This window comes from Pleurodeles waltl, chromosome 4_2, assembly GCF_031143425.1.
Source record: "Pleurodeles waltl isolate 20211129_DDA chromosome 4_2, aPleWal1.hap1.20221129, whole genome shotgun sequence".
Lineage (NCBI taxonomy): Eukaryota > Metazoa > Chordata > Amphibia > Caudata > Salamandridae > Pleurodeles > Pleurodeles waltl.
In genome coordinates, this window is record NC_090443.1 from 610,730,988 (window position 1) to 610,745,127 (window position 14,140).

A 14,140-nucleotide genomic window follows, 5' to 3' on the forward strand; every position below is an offset into this window, starting at 1 on the left:
GAACAGGGGCATACAGTGCCGAGCTTCCTCTGTGGTGAACACCCATTTCCAGTACCATGTAGCCACCTGGGTTGGTCCTAAAAAATAGTCTACGATGTGCCCCATTTGTGTACCAGAAAACTAGCTCATGGATGCAGTCACTCTCTAGCCATCACACCGGGCGTTGGAGTTGGGTGGTGATCTAATAATGTTCATAATTTTGCACACCTAGGCCATCCTCTGCCAACTGAGCATATAACTTTGTATTGGAAGTTCTACACCTACACGTACCCCACATAATTTGGGATTGTAGGTCCTGGAAAATTGTTGCATTTAATACTACTGGGATGGCTGAAAATAAATACAGCAAGCGGGGTAGTACTAACATCTTAGAGATAGCTATTCTCCCCATGAGCAACACCACTATTCAAATCCAGAATGGGGTGGAAGACCTCAAATTGGTCAGTTAATGCACTACCCAAGTTGCGGCCACCAAGTCGTCTTCTACATGATAGATGTGAGCCACCAGTTATTCAATAGTTTTGAGGGCCTAAGTGAGAGGGGTGGGAGGTAGCACGTGTTGCTGGGACCCCGGCAATATCCAGATGCTGGATACCTTGCCAAATTCTTCAAGTAGAGCGATTAAGGGGTTAATGGCGTCTCCATGCTCCTGAGGATATATCAGAGCGTCATCCGTGTACAGCAAAATGATGTGCCATCTCCCATCCACCTGCACCCCCAGTCTAGGGCTTTCACTCGCACTGCACAAGCCAAGAGCTCAATAGCTAGCCCCAATATAACAGGATAGTGATCATCCTTGGGAGGTGCCACATTCTATGTGGATTGGTCAGAGATTAGTTTGCCCATTCTCATTCGTGCCGTAGGGGTAAGATACAGGAATTTTATCCATGATAGTATCCTAGGCCCCATTAGCATCCTGCGAATAACTGTAAGGAGAAGCGGCCACCCTAAGGTGTTGAATGTCTTTTCTATGTTCAGTGATGCAATTCAGGGGCAAAGTCTAGCATATTGCGCCCGTCCCATTACTTTAACCAAATGACTCAGATTTAAAAAGCTGTTTCGACCCCGGATTAACCCATTTTGATCTGGATGAACTAGTGATTGCACTATCAGAACCAGTTTATTAACTAGTATATTTCCTAGGATTTCATAATCCAGGTTCAGTAAGGACAGAGGGCAGTAGGAACACACTAACCAGAAGTCCCTTTCGGTTTTCTGGAGAACTGTGAGAGCCGCTTCCCTCATATTGGGTGGGAGGTGCCCTCTCTTTCATGCCGCCTCATACACTTGAAGCAATCTGGGCACCAGTTGTGTAGCGAATGTAGCTTAAAATTCCACAGGAATGCCTGTCTTACCACACAGCAGTCACCGGTGGGAAATCTAAGTCAGTGTGTTGGGACAGGTTAATGGCTAACATGTATTGACTGTCTAAATAAGTTTCAATATATTGCCATTGGTTTCAAAGCAGTGTATACCACGGCACAGAATTCCCAAAATGTACCATTGATCTTGGCCTGTGTGTTCACTACATTTCCTTGCAAATTGTAGATGGCTGCTATAGGGGTTCTAGGAGCTTCTGAATGGAGTAGCCAGGCGAGTATTTGCCAAGCCTTATCTTCTTCCTTGTGCTGATGGCCAAGTACTCACTGTAGTCATTACCAATAATCTATAGAGGGTTTCTTTGTGGTCTAGTTTGGCTTGGGATATTTGAGTGAAGGCTGTATGGTCCGAGAGAGAGTTAACCTCCTACTCCCTGATCCTATACTCCAGGAACACCAGTTCCTTTTGGAGCGTCATTTTACTCCCACAACTTGAGATAATAGACAGCCCCCTAAACATCACCTTAAAAGTCTCCAACCCCACAAGGACATCCAAGGGCATGCCAGTGTTTTACCAAAAGTAATTTTCTGACTTCTCTGCTAGTGCTGAGCGCAACGCTGGGTCTTGAAGTACCTCTGTAGTTAGACGCCATGTAGATATGTTGGGGAGACTGCACCAGTCTAGAGTTAGTAAGAGGGGGTTGTGGTTGGTCAGATGGCGTTCATCCTAGATATTCAGCTCCCTTCACCTTCATGCCCAACTCTGTTGTGCAATATATGAAAGCAATTCTGGTGTGTATGCCATATAACCCGGAGTAGTGGGAGTAGTCCCTCGTGTCTGGGTGCATGAGCTGCTAGGTATTGGAAACTCACCTATGCTAGGACCATTGTTGGAGATGTCTTGTTCGTTAGGGCTTCTGGAATTGGAAGAGTGGACCTTTCTATGTCAATATCTGGAACAGTAATAAAACCGTCGTGCCAAAAACAAGGAGCAAATGTGTTGGTCAGGAGTGTGGGTGCTAGCTTATCGAGGAAGGTGGCCATTTGTATTGGGGGCATAAAGTGCAACTACTGACAAGGGTGTTTCATCCAGTAGTCCTTCCAGCACCACATATCGACCCTTCTTGTCAGTTGAGGAGTGTTGTACTGTGAAGGGAACTCCCAGTGTGATCCACACCAGCACCCCTCTAGCATATTTAGAAGACATGGTTCCCAACAGTGTTCCCTGGCATTTCTTACACAGTTTCACCAGTTCAGCTTCAGTGAGGTATTTCTCTTGCAAACAGGCCAAGTAAATATGGTGCTGCCTAAGACGAACATGAACTTTATAGTGCTTAACGTTGTTGGCCGTTCCTGTAGCATTCCACGTCAGAATATTGTAGTGGTTTTGCACGTTATTGACAGAGTCCCCCATCTCCTTTACCATGTGTGGTGCTCTTCCTTGTGCCCTGGCCTACTGAAACTTAGCTCCCCACCGCCATGTGTAGGGCACTAGAGTGTAGATTGTCGATGGAAATACATAAAAGAAAAGAAAAACCTGTTTATAATGACACCCCAACTCCCAAGCCCATGCCAATGCGCCAGTGGACACTTCACAGCTGCACCTTGTTGTGTTCCTTAGTGTCTCCCCTTCCCTGGGGGGAGGCACTGAGTGCATGACAAAATGGGCCAAGTCGGAACCCATTGCAGAAGGAATTAGCGGGTGCCCTCCGTCTTTCGGTAGGTCACCCTGCCAGCACAAGTCATGCATTGAGCATAGATGCACACTCTCGGCAGTGCCTCCTCATTGCTACAGTGGGAGGCTACCAATATCCCCCCATGTTGTGGAGGAGGAGCGGGGAAGGTTTTAACCACTGGACAGTTCCCAATGAGGGTAAGCTCTGGCCCCCTCGAAGTACCTGGTCTGCCACAGCTAGATCCGCAACATCATAGTCGATTGGTGTCCTTTCTGGGCTCAGTGTCCCGGTGGAGGGCAATGATGATTGGTTCCATTGCTCCATCTCTGCCAACACTTGTGCCCTTTCCATAGCAGGCTCTTTCCTAGTCTGTTCCGTTGACGGTCTTTTGGTGGTGCAGCGCTGGCTCTACACCGTGGTCTGTCCTTCGATGTTGTTGTGTTATTGGTGCCCTTCCATTCTCTAGATGGTGTGTCTTCTCTGCTTTTGAGCCGGGTCCATACCTCCTTTGGTGATTAGAAAAACAGTGTGGTCTCACTAGGGAGACCTTAAGCTTGGCAGGGAACATCCATGCATACCGCAACGCTAACCGTCGCAGGCTTTTTTAACTTCTTGAAAGGAAGTTCTGTTTTTCTGGACCTCGTTGGTATAGTCAGGGAGAAGTTAACATTACATTTCTCCACTTGTCAGGGCAGTTTGCTTAGGTCGCCTCAAGTATATGGTCTCTGTCATGGTAATTAAACAGGTGGGTCATCACTAGCCTGGGTGGGGGGTACCCTGGAGAAGGCTATCTGCTTGGTACCCTATGAGCATGTTCCCAAGCAAACAACATGGATTTGCATCCTCCCTAATATTGTGTGAACCAATCAGTCTTCCAGAAAGAGTTCCCTACTCAGACCCTCAGTGCATTTTGGCGGACCCACTATTTTACTGTGGTTTCGCCATGACCATCCCTCTGCATCGTTGACGTGCTGCTTGAGATGCGTGACTTCACCTTGTAGAGTCTTAAGTTGTGACTTTGAGTCTGTGACCAAAAGGCACAGGGTCTCTAGTGTGAATTTGCCTTCATCAACTATCATTCAGTTTTTTAAGGTTTGCCCTCAGTAGGCCCACATTGATAAATAGGGCATCCAACTTAGGTACTAGGGAAGATTTAATATCCAGGATCGCTTTAAGAATATAAAATTTCCCTAAGTGTTCTAGAAGAATCTGTTCCACAATGGGGGAATGTGGGTGTGACCCTTCCACTGCCTGAAGTGCCTTCCCACACTTACATTTCACCATTTCACGCTCCCACGTCCAACAAAGAGGCAGCAGTGATGGGGAAGCCTTATGGCACCAACAATGTTGGCAGGATTAGCCCATTTTGTACTCTTTGCAGCACAACCAGTGGCACTGGGTGATCGGGGTTGTGAGTCCAGGGGAGTCAGTCTTCATGGGTTTCAGCTCCCTTATTCCAACAGCCCGGGAGCAGTGCAAGGAGAAATTGCTGGCAAAGTGTATTGCTCAAGCCATGAGCTGTGGGCTGTCCAGTTTATGTCCTCGCACCTCAGGCCTACGTGTTGGGGCCCAGGCATGGGCTAATCTGCTGATCTTCTTGTTATGGATGTGAGGTGGGCACAGAGTAATTGTTAGTAAAGCGTTGTTAGAAATGGGGTCTCTAGTTGGCAGAGGTATACACCCTTGTCCAAGTAGGGACCACAATCCTAGTCAGGGTAAGTCACACACAATCCAAATTATCCTTGCCCAACCTCTGGTAGCTTGGCACTGAAAAGTCAGGCTTAGCTTAGAAGGCAATGTGTACAATATTTGTGCAATAAATCATGCAACAACACAGTGAAAACACCACAAAAATATACCACACAGGTTTAGAAAAATATAAGCTATTTATCTGAGTAAATTAAGATCAAGATTTGTTAAGCACCAGTTGAAATATCACTTTTGGAATGATAAGAAGAGTCTTAAGCCAAGAAAACCCATTCAGTATGCAAATGAGTGCAGGTGTGACTGAGAATCCTGTGTTTGTGGTTGTCTGGGTGAAAGGCTCAAGGAAGCAGTCAACCGGCCCAGCCCAGACGTGGATTGGAGACAGTCTGTAGGGCACAGATGGATTTTAAGTGCAGAGAATTGCTCACTTTCTAAAAGTGGCATTTCTAAAATAGTAATATAAAATCCAACCTCACCAATAAGCAGGATTCTCTATTATCATATGACTTAGTTCCCCCAGAAAGTGAGCTTTTCTGTGCACTTAAAACCATCTGTGCCTTACAGCCTGTCTCCAATCAATGTCTGTTTTGTGCTGGTTAACTGCTCCCTTGTGCATTTCACCCAGACAACCACAAACACAGAACACTCAGTCACATCTGCATTCATCTGCATAATGAATCAGTCTTCCTGGGCTGGAAGGGTGGAGGGCCTGACACTTACATTTCAAAGGCCAGTGGCTCTGCCCTCACGCAAAGGACTGATAAACCCCCCACTGGGACCCTGGCAGTCAGGACTAGGCTGTAAGGGGAACTTGTGCACTTCAAAACCACTCTTTGAAGTCTCCCCCACTTCAAAGGCATTTTGGGGTATATACACTGGGTCTCTGACCCCCACTAAATCAGACACTTCTGGACCTACACCTGCACCCTGACAGAGTAGCTGCCTGGCTGCCCAAAGGAGCCATCTAGACTGCTGCCCTTCAGTTGCACTGCTGGCCTCTGACTTTGCTGGAAGGACTCTGCCTTCCCCAGAAGTGCTCTCCCAGGGCTTCGATTGAGCTTGCCTCCTGTTTCTGAAGTCTCGGGGCCAACAAAGACTTCATCTCTTCAAGAAACTCCTTCTGCATCGAAAATCGACACAAAGCCTGCAGAAAGTGACGCAAAGCCTGCATTGTGGCTGAGAAATCGACACACACAGCCGACCAGAATGATGCAACACCAGCTTCCCGACTGGAAATTTGACCCAGCTCCTTCCTTGCAATGGAAAACTTGACGCATCGCCTACCGGATTGATGCAGCACCTGCTCCTTCTTCCAGCACGTCAGGTATTTTCAACGCATAATCTCTGGGCGTCAAAATATCCCTGCATCGCAATGAGGAACCAAGACTGCACGCTGAAAAATGACGCAAACCCCTTGCATTGTGGAAAGAAACACATCATCTGTGCTGTGTCGGGAAATCAGACGCAGCACCTTATTTTTGCATGCATCTCCTCCTCTGCGGTCTCTTTGCATCGTAATTTTAGACACATCCCATGTACTGTGTGTAACAAAGGGACAACTGTTTATTTTTAAGGATTGAGACTGTTGTAACTTTGTAAAAATGATATTTCCTCTTCTGCTTTTTGTATCGTTTTTACCTTAGTTTATTCAGATACATATTATCTAGTTTTCTAAACCTGTGTGGTGTTTTCACTGTGTTACTGGATGATTTATTGCACAAAATATTTTACACGTTGCCTTCTAAGTTAAGCCTGACTGCTCAGTGCAAAGCTACCAGAGAGTGGGCACAGAATAACTTGGATTGTGTTGTGACTTACCCTGACTACGATTGTGATCCCTACTTGGACAAGGGTGTATATCTCTGCCAACTAGGACCCCATTTCTAACACTGCCCTAGAAAATATATGAGAATTAAATGAAGTGTGGGTATCTGAGTAAGAGAGCCGTTCTGATGTTCAAAAAAGACTAAACTTTAATATTAATTGTGATGAGTGTGAGATATAATATGAAGTTAAATATAAAATATTTGAAAGTGGTGTCTATTTACACATCTCCCTTTCACCATACATATCCTTTTTTCCCCGGAGTGTCAAGTCAACGCTGATTTTTTTTGGCACCATTACAGACAATGGTGGATACTCTCTATAACATTTATGGTCCTGGTTTCATAACTACTCTTCTGTCAAACACTGTCAGGTCCTTAATCTTTGATCATGACTGCATCACTTACACAGTCCTCGGCTTCTTCACCTAATCCCCAGTGCACCTATGAAATATCTCCTTCTGGCACCATCTCATTAGATCCCTAGCTGTCCTCTTCTACAAATATTCACTTTTTTAGAAGAGAATGGGAATGAAGGAAAAAAATTATCTTAATCCAGAGAAATTGCGAAGTGAAAACTGTGTTGTCCACCTAGAAGGGACTGATGGCTTCCCCTGCTGTTCAGACTTGCATGGTGAATACTCTTGGCCTGATACAAAAATCTTCCCTGTTGTGAAACACTATCAAAAGAGAAGGACAAGTACTATGTGCATTTCTGTTCTCCGAGGGGGTCAACCTAATCTGGATAACTAGTAGTATTTGAGTTAACCATTTTTCTTTCCTTTTTTTGTTTGCATAGGTATGTTCGTGCAGAAGTTCTGGCTGGTTTTGTAAATGGCCTTTTTCTGATCTTCACAGCCTTTTTTATTTTCTCTGAAGCAGTCGAGGTATGTTGTTATGTGTTAAACTTCAGTTGTTTGTTTTCCTTTCTGAAGTATGTTTCCATAGAGCTGCTGAATTAGTAGATCTTAAACTGTAATGGATTTTAAGTCTGTAGTGCTATAAAAACTTAAGATTTCAATGCTATTATGAGGAAACGGTAAATGAATGTCTTTTGTAATAGACGCAAAGCCGGAATTGGAAATGTAGAAAAGAGTACAGTAGAGTGAGCACATTAGTGTTACTTATCCAGGAAGTCACTGCTTTGCTTAGGTTGCTCACCTCAGTGTGACTTTTCTGATAAAGTGCATTGTGTGAAATCCATGCCACCTTAGAAGTCTGTTAGTAGCTTGAAATATGTAAGCTTTGCCTTCAGAAGAAACTCAAGCCCTTTCATGATCTGTATCCTTCTACTATAAAAGTTGCTTCTATCTACTCACTGCCCTTAACAGTCAGACTCAAAGTTCTAGGCTGATTCATATAACCTCTCTGCACAATTCAGCATTGATATGTTTATGTAAAATGACACTTAAATGCGCACAACACCGCCTAGAGTTTCTTGGTGGCAATAAAATAATTTCCAGCTGACGCGTCAAGAATTTTAGATTCTGTTAAGGACACGGAGATGAGGATTATGCTTCTCTTTCTTTTCTGATCAACTAGCAGCAGCCAATAAACATTTGACAAACATTTAACTGCTTATTCTATGAACCCCAGTAGTCCAATGTCTATCAAAGGGCCTTGTTTCCCTTTATAAACTACGGACACCATAGTCCTTCCTCTTTCTTTGTGAACATCAACGAGAATGAACTAACAACCTGAGTCCAAGGTTTCTGTAGTTAAATGAGTAATTGACTTGCAGAATCTCTTTGAAATTTACGTGTACACCCTTCATAAGTTTTAAGACATTCAACTACACATAGTTTCTGATTATGTGAAAAAGCCGGATAGCTGACACATCGGGATGCAGTTTTAGTGCGTCATGAGATAGCGAAGGACAGTTCAGACAGAGTAAAGACTCTGCCTGTTCTGTCCAATACTTTCACATCCGAAATGGGCCTACAATATGAGGCATAAAAGAAGAGTCTACTTCGCAGATAGTTGCTTATGGGAGAGATCCTCATTGGCCGGCCATGCTCTGAGAAATTGTAATATGACATCAACATCCCACAATACAGAATATTTGGGATGAGGGGCTTGAAGCATCTTGATTCCCCTAAGGAGCTTGCAGACTAAGGGATGTTCACCCACAGGTCTTCCATGTAAATGCGGATGTCCTGCAGAAATAGCTGAATGGAAATTATTAACTGTCCTGTATGCCTAGCCCTGAATAGTGAGGTCGGACAAAAAATTCACAATCATATGACTTCCTGCCCACAAGGAATTAACACCCCGTTCTTTACACCAATGAACCCGTTGGCGCCAGGCTGCTTTGTATCGTTTGTGAAGAGAGGTGGAACACGATTGTGACTAGAAGAACTTTGCTTTTTGGAAACTCTTTGCACCTGGCATCGTCGCTGGAAAGTCTCCGCGCCATGAGGGACAAGAGACCCTGCATCACCAAAGGATGGGCAAGAGATCAGGACAGGAAAGGATACGAATTGGCGGATCGCAGGTCAATGACATTGCAAATGGAAACCATGATTGGGCTTTCCAACAAGGAGTCACCATGACCATTTCCGCCGCCTGTCGCCTCACCTGCAAAAGTACCCTCTGAATCATGGAAAAGGGAGGTAACACATAGAGGAACCCGTTGTCCAAGATTGGAAATTACATTTGAACTCATCCCACCAGGGAATCTGGTCTCCAGCTGTAAAGACTGAAAGTTGGGTATTCAGTTGAGAGGTGAACAGATCTATTGAGCACGGACCCCAATGTAGGTTCAGTGCCTGAAAGATTTGGGGATGAAGTCTCCATTCGCTGGAGTCACACAGGAAACAAGAGTTCCAGTCTGCTTTTGCATTGGAGCGACCCAGAATATACTCCGCCGTCACCAAGATTTGGTGTTTGAGGCAATAATGCCAGAAAGCCTTCACAATTTCTACTAGTAGACGGGATTTCGTTCCCACCCCACCTAGATGGTTTATGTACCGAACCGCCAACACATTGTCCATTCTCAGGAGACTACAACAATTCACCTTGCGAGAGTAAAGGGATCTGATCACAAATGCTCCTGCTAACAGTTCACGACTGTGATGTGATAACGAAGTTCGTCCGGGGACCACCTGCCCCTGTCTCCACTGAACAATATCAAGATCCCCCAGCCCCACCGGCTGGCATCTGATTCTGTGATCACCTCTGGAATCAATGCAAAGATGGCTTTGACGTTCCATGCATCATATGGTCGAACCACCAGGACATCTCTGTCCTGGCTTCCTGTGATCGCACTGTCTGCTCTGAGGAAACCAGTCCCTTCCGAAGCTGCAATATCTTCAATTGTTGTAGATCTCGGTCATGAGAGGACCTGGAAAAATAGTCTTAATGTAAGAGGCCAATAGACCTACTTGGCCAAGAGACCTGCCAGATGTGCCAAGATCCTCAACTATATAGTCATCGAGGCAAGGACTTTCCTAAACTCTTTCTTGATGGAAACCTGCTTCGCCAATGGTAGTTGAAGTTGGGCTCTGATTGAGTAAACTTGGAAGCCTAAGAATTCTAGAATCTGCAACCGAGTTGTTAACAACACCTCCATGTCAATATGAAATCCAATGTCTTGAAGTAAGAGGACCGCCCCAAAAAGATGGAGAAGAATTGTTTCTCTGCTTTGCCCCATTATAAGAATAACATCTAGGTAAATGATTCATCTTACCCCCCTCTCTATCTCTCTCTCTCTCTCTCTCTGAGGTATTGCACGACTGGCCGCAGTAATTTGGTGACACATCTTGGGGCTAATGAAAGGCCAAAGGGCAGGGCGGTGAACTCGTGCCATTGGTGCTGACAGTAAAATTGGAGAAACTGCAGACGAGGAGGGAAGAAGATGGGAACTGAGAGATCGAGATGCACTATCCAGCCTCCCTCTTGAAACAGATCTCGAAGCAGATGAATGTCCTCCATCTTGAAGTGGCCGTACACTATCCAGGAATTTAATTGTCTGAGACTCCGAACCAGGCGGGAGCCTTCCCTGCCCTTTTTCTGTACTAAAAATATTGTACTGACAAACCCTTGAGGGTGGAGAGAAGATTGGATTATTGTTTCCTTTTGGAGCAGAGAGAGGATTTCCTCATATATGAAATTGCTCTCTGTTTGGGGACCAAAGAAGGAGAGGGGTGATTCTCCTGAAAGGGAAGAGAGTACATTTTCAGACTGAACCCTTGAACTGCCTAAAGGACCCATGGGTCCTAGGTAATGTTCTCCCATTTTTGTAGATAATATCTTCTCTCCTCCCGCCCTCCCAACTGAACCTCTGATGAGGAAATAAACCTTACCTGAATAGGTGGCATCGGAGACATGGGTCTCTCCACGATATCCACCTCTGTAGGCACATTTGCGACCTCCCTTGTTACGAGCAGAGTGGAAGATAGAAGAATAGTACGATGATACTTTGCTTCTCTGAAAGAAACCTCTGGAAGCCTCGTTGAATCCACGCCTGGCACTGCCTCAAAAGCGCCCGGCCCTCGCAGAAAGGTCACTGTTGAACATTTGCTTCATGGATGTTTGGGCCTTGTCTAGGGCTGAAAACATGGCCATGTATTTGCCTAGGTCCTTAACTAACTTATCTCCGAAGAGTAGACTATTTGCTAAGGAACCTGCATCGATGGAGGCCAAATCTGCAAGTCTCAGGTCAATGTGCTTAATAAACGACTGGTGGCGCTCGGTGACATTGCACCATTAGCATTGCCTAGAAGGCACAGCGCTGTCTGAGCCCATTCCAAAATCACCCCTGAATCCAGCTGGGTGTTAGTATCTTTCATCTGCACGGCCAAGTCTAGTATTTCGTTATTGTCCTGGAAAGGTGAAGAAGCTTGTCCTGGCGGCCACGTCAGGCTCTATTCAGACCATTTTGCTATCTGTTAGAAATGGGGTCTTTGGTTGACAGTCGGGTTACCCCCTGTTCAAGCAAGGACCCTCACTCTAGTCAGGGTAAAAGAGAATCACCCTCAGCTAACCCCTGCTTACCCCCTTGGTAGCTTGGCAGAGCAGTAGGCTTAACTTCAGAGCGCTAGGTGTAAAGAATTTGTACCAACACACACAGGCCCTCATTCTGACCCTGGCGGTAGAGAACCGCCAGGGCCAACGGGGGCGGGAGCACCGCCGACAGGCCGGCGGTGCTCCCTTGGGCATTCTGACCGCAGCGCTTTGGCCGCGGTCAGAACGGGAAAACCGGCGGTCTCCCGCCGGTTTTCCCCTGCCCGTAAGAATCCTCCAAGGCGCCGCAGCTCGCTGCGCCGCCGAGGGGATTCTGACAATCCCTACCGCCATCCTGTTCCTGGCGGCTCGCCCGCCAGGAACAGGATGGCGGTAGGGATTGTCGTGGGGCCCCTGGGGGCCCCTGCAGTGCCCATACCAATGGCATGGGCACTGCAGGGGCCCCCGTAAGAGGGCCCCGCTAGTATTTCACTGTCTGCATAGCAGACAGTGAAATACGCGACGGGTGCAGTAGCACCCGTCGCACCTTCCCACTCCGCCGGCTCGATTACGAGCCGGCATCCTCGTGGGAAGGAAGTTTTTCCCTGGGCTGGCGGGCGGTCTTTTGGAGACCGCCCGCCAGCCCAGGGAAAAACTCATAATACCCTCCGCGGTCTTCTGACCGCGGAGCGGTATAATGGAGGGCGGCATCCTGGCGGGCGGCCTCCGCCGCCCGCCAGGGTCATAATGAGGCCCACAGTAACTTCATGAAAACACTACAAAATGACACAACACCGGTTTAGAAAAATAGGAAATATTTATCTAAACAAAACAAGACCAAAAAGACAAAAATCCGACATACACAAGTCAAGCTATGAATTTTGAAAGATTAAACTCAAAAATAGCGCTTAGAAACAAAAATGCTTCGATGAGATGTTAACACAGCGTCGTGACGGAGTCGTTCCCAACAAGCCGACACCAGCGGTGCCGGACACGGAGTCGTGTAGACCCCCAAGTACAGTACCTTTGGTGAAGAGTGAAAACAAGCCGATGCGCGAAGTCGGGGATCTGTGGTCTGTGCGAAATGTTGAATCCGTGCACTTCGACCGGTGTCGGTCACGACGTGGTGTGGCGACTTCCACGGAGTCGCGGACTTCAGCGGAGCTGCAGCGGCGTCGGGCCTGCGAAGAGCGTCGCGTTCCAGCGAAGGTCACGGCGTTGGGTGCAGGCGGCGTCACCGGATTCTGCAGCGGCGTCGGTCCGGAGTCGTCTGAAGTACATTTCCTTGGATTTCCACCAGCTTTCCTTTCAAGGGCCCAGGGACTGGATAGGGCACCACTTGTCGGGGCAAGAGTCTCTCCAGAGACTCCAGGTGCTGGCAGAGAGAAGTCTTTGCTGTCCCTGAGACTTCAAACAACAGGAGGCAAGCTCTAACTCAAGCCCTTGGAGATTTCTTCACAAGATGGAAGGCACACAAAGTCCAGTCTTTGCCCTCTTACTCTGGCCGAAGCAGCACTGCAGGAAAGCTCCACAAAGCACAGTCACAGGCAGGGCAGCACTTCTTCCTCAGCTATCAGCTCTTCTCCAGGCAGAGGTTCCTCTTGGTTCCAGAAGTGTTTCTCTAGTCTGTAGATTTGGGTGCCCTTATACCCATTTTAGTCTTTGAAGTCACCTTTCTTCAAAGGGGACTCACACCTACTTGTGAAATCCTGCCTTGCCCATGCAAGGCCTCAGACACACACCAGGGGGTTGGAGCCGGCATTGTCAGAGGCAGACACAGTCCTTTCAGATGAGAGTGACCACTCCACCCCTCCCTCCTAGCAGAGATGGCTAATCAGGAAATGCAGGTTACACCCCAGCCCCCTTTGTGTCACTGTCTAGTGTGAGGTGAAAAACAACCTGTTAGAAATGGGGTTTTTGGTTGGCAGTCAGGTTACCCCCTGTCCAAGCAAAAGCCCTCACTCTAGTCAGGGTAAGTCACACACAATCCAAGATTATCCTGTGCCCACCCTCTGGTAGCTTGGCACGAGCAGTCAGGCTTAACTTAGAAGGCAATGTGTAAAGTATTTGTGCAATAAATCATACAATACCACCATATAGCACCACAAAAATACACCACACCGTGTTTAGAAAAATATATAATATTTATCAGGATAATTGTAGGTCAAAAAGAATAAAGTTGCAATGGAAAATTGTAGAAATATCACAGAAAAGTGATATAAAGTGTCTTAAAGTCTTTAGAATATAAACAAAGTCTCTTTCAAGCACAAGTACCTGGTTGGGAGTGGAAAAATCTCCTCAGAGGGCCACAAGAGAAGAGGTGCGTGGAAAAAGGGTGTGTGCGTCGATTTCTCCCCAGCACACACGGACTTGCGTCGTTATTTTCCACGCGGGGAAGTCGGGCGTCGTTTTCCGGCACGCGGACAGTCTCTTTCTGTGGGTCGCGGGGATTACCAGATGTCCCGGGTCTGTGCGTGGATTTTCCTGCTTGTTCTCCGGCTGCGCGTCGGTCTGCGGGGCTCCGCGTCGAAATTACGATCTCACGGCAGGCGTCGCGTCGATTTCTCCTCTAGACTTCGTTCTGCGGGGCTGCGCGTTGAAATTACGATCTCACGGCAGGCGTCGCATCGATTTCTCCTCTAGAGGTCGGGCGGCGTTGTCCTTGCGAGGC

General features: G+C 47.0%; 1 protein-coding gene across 1 annotated transcript in view; it reads left to right on the forward strand.

Annotated features, from left to right (window-relative positions):
- SLC30A7 (solute carrier family 30 member 7) overlaps window positions 1-14,140 on the forward strand; it is a 156,563-nt gene that overhangs the window by 26,779 nt on the left and 115,644 nt on the right. The window contains exon 4 of the mRNA XM_069232181.1: window positions 7,325-7,412. Coding sequence (XP_069088282.1) covers window positions 7,325-7,412 — 88 coding nt within the window. The remainder of the gene's footprint in view (window positions 1-7,324; window positions 7,413-14,140) is intronic.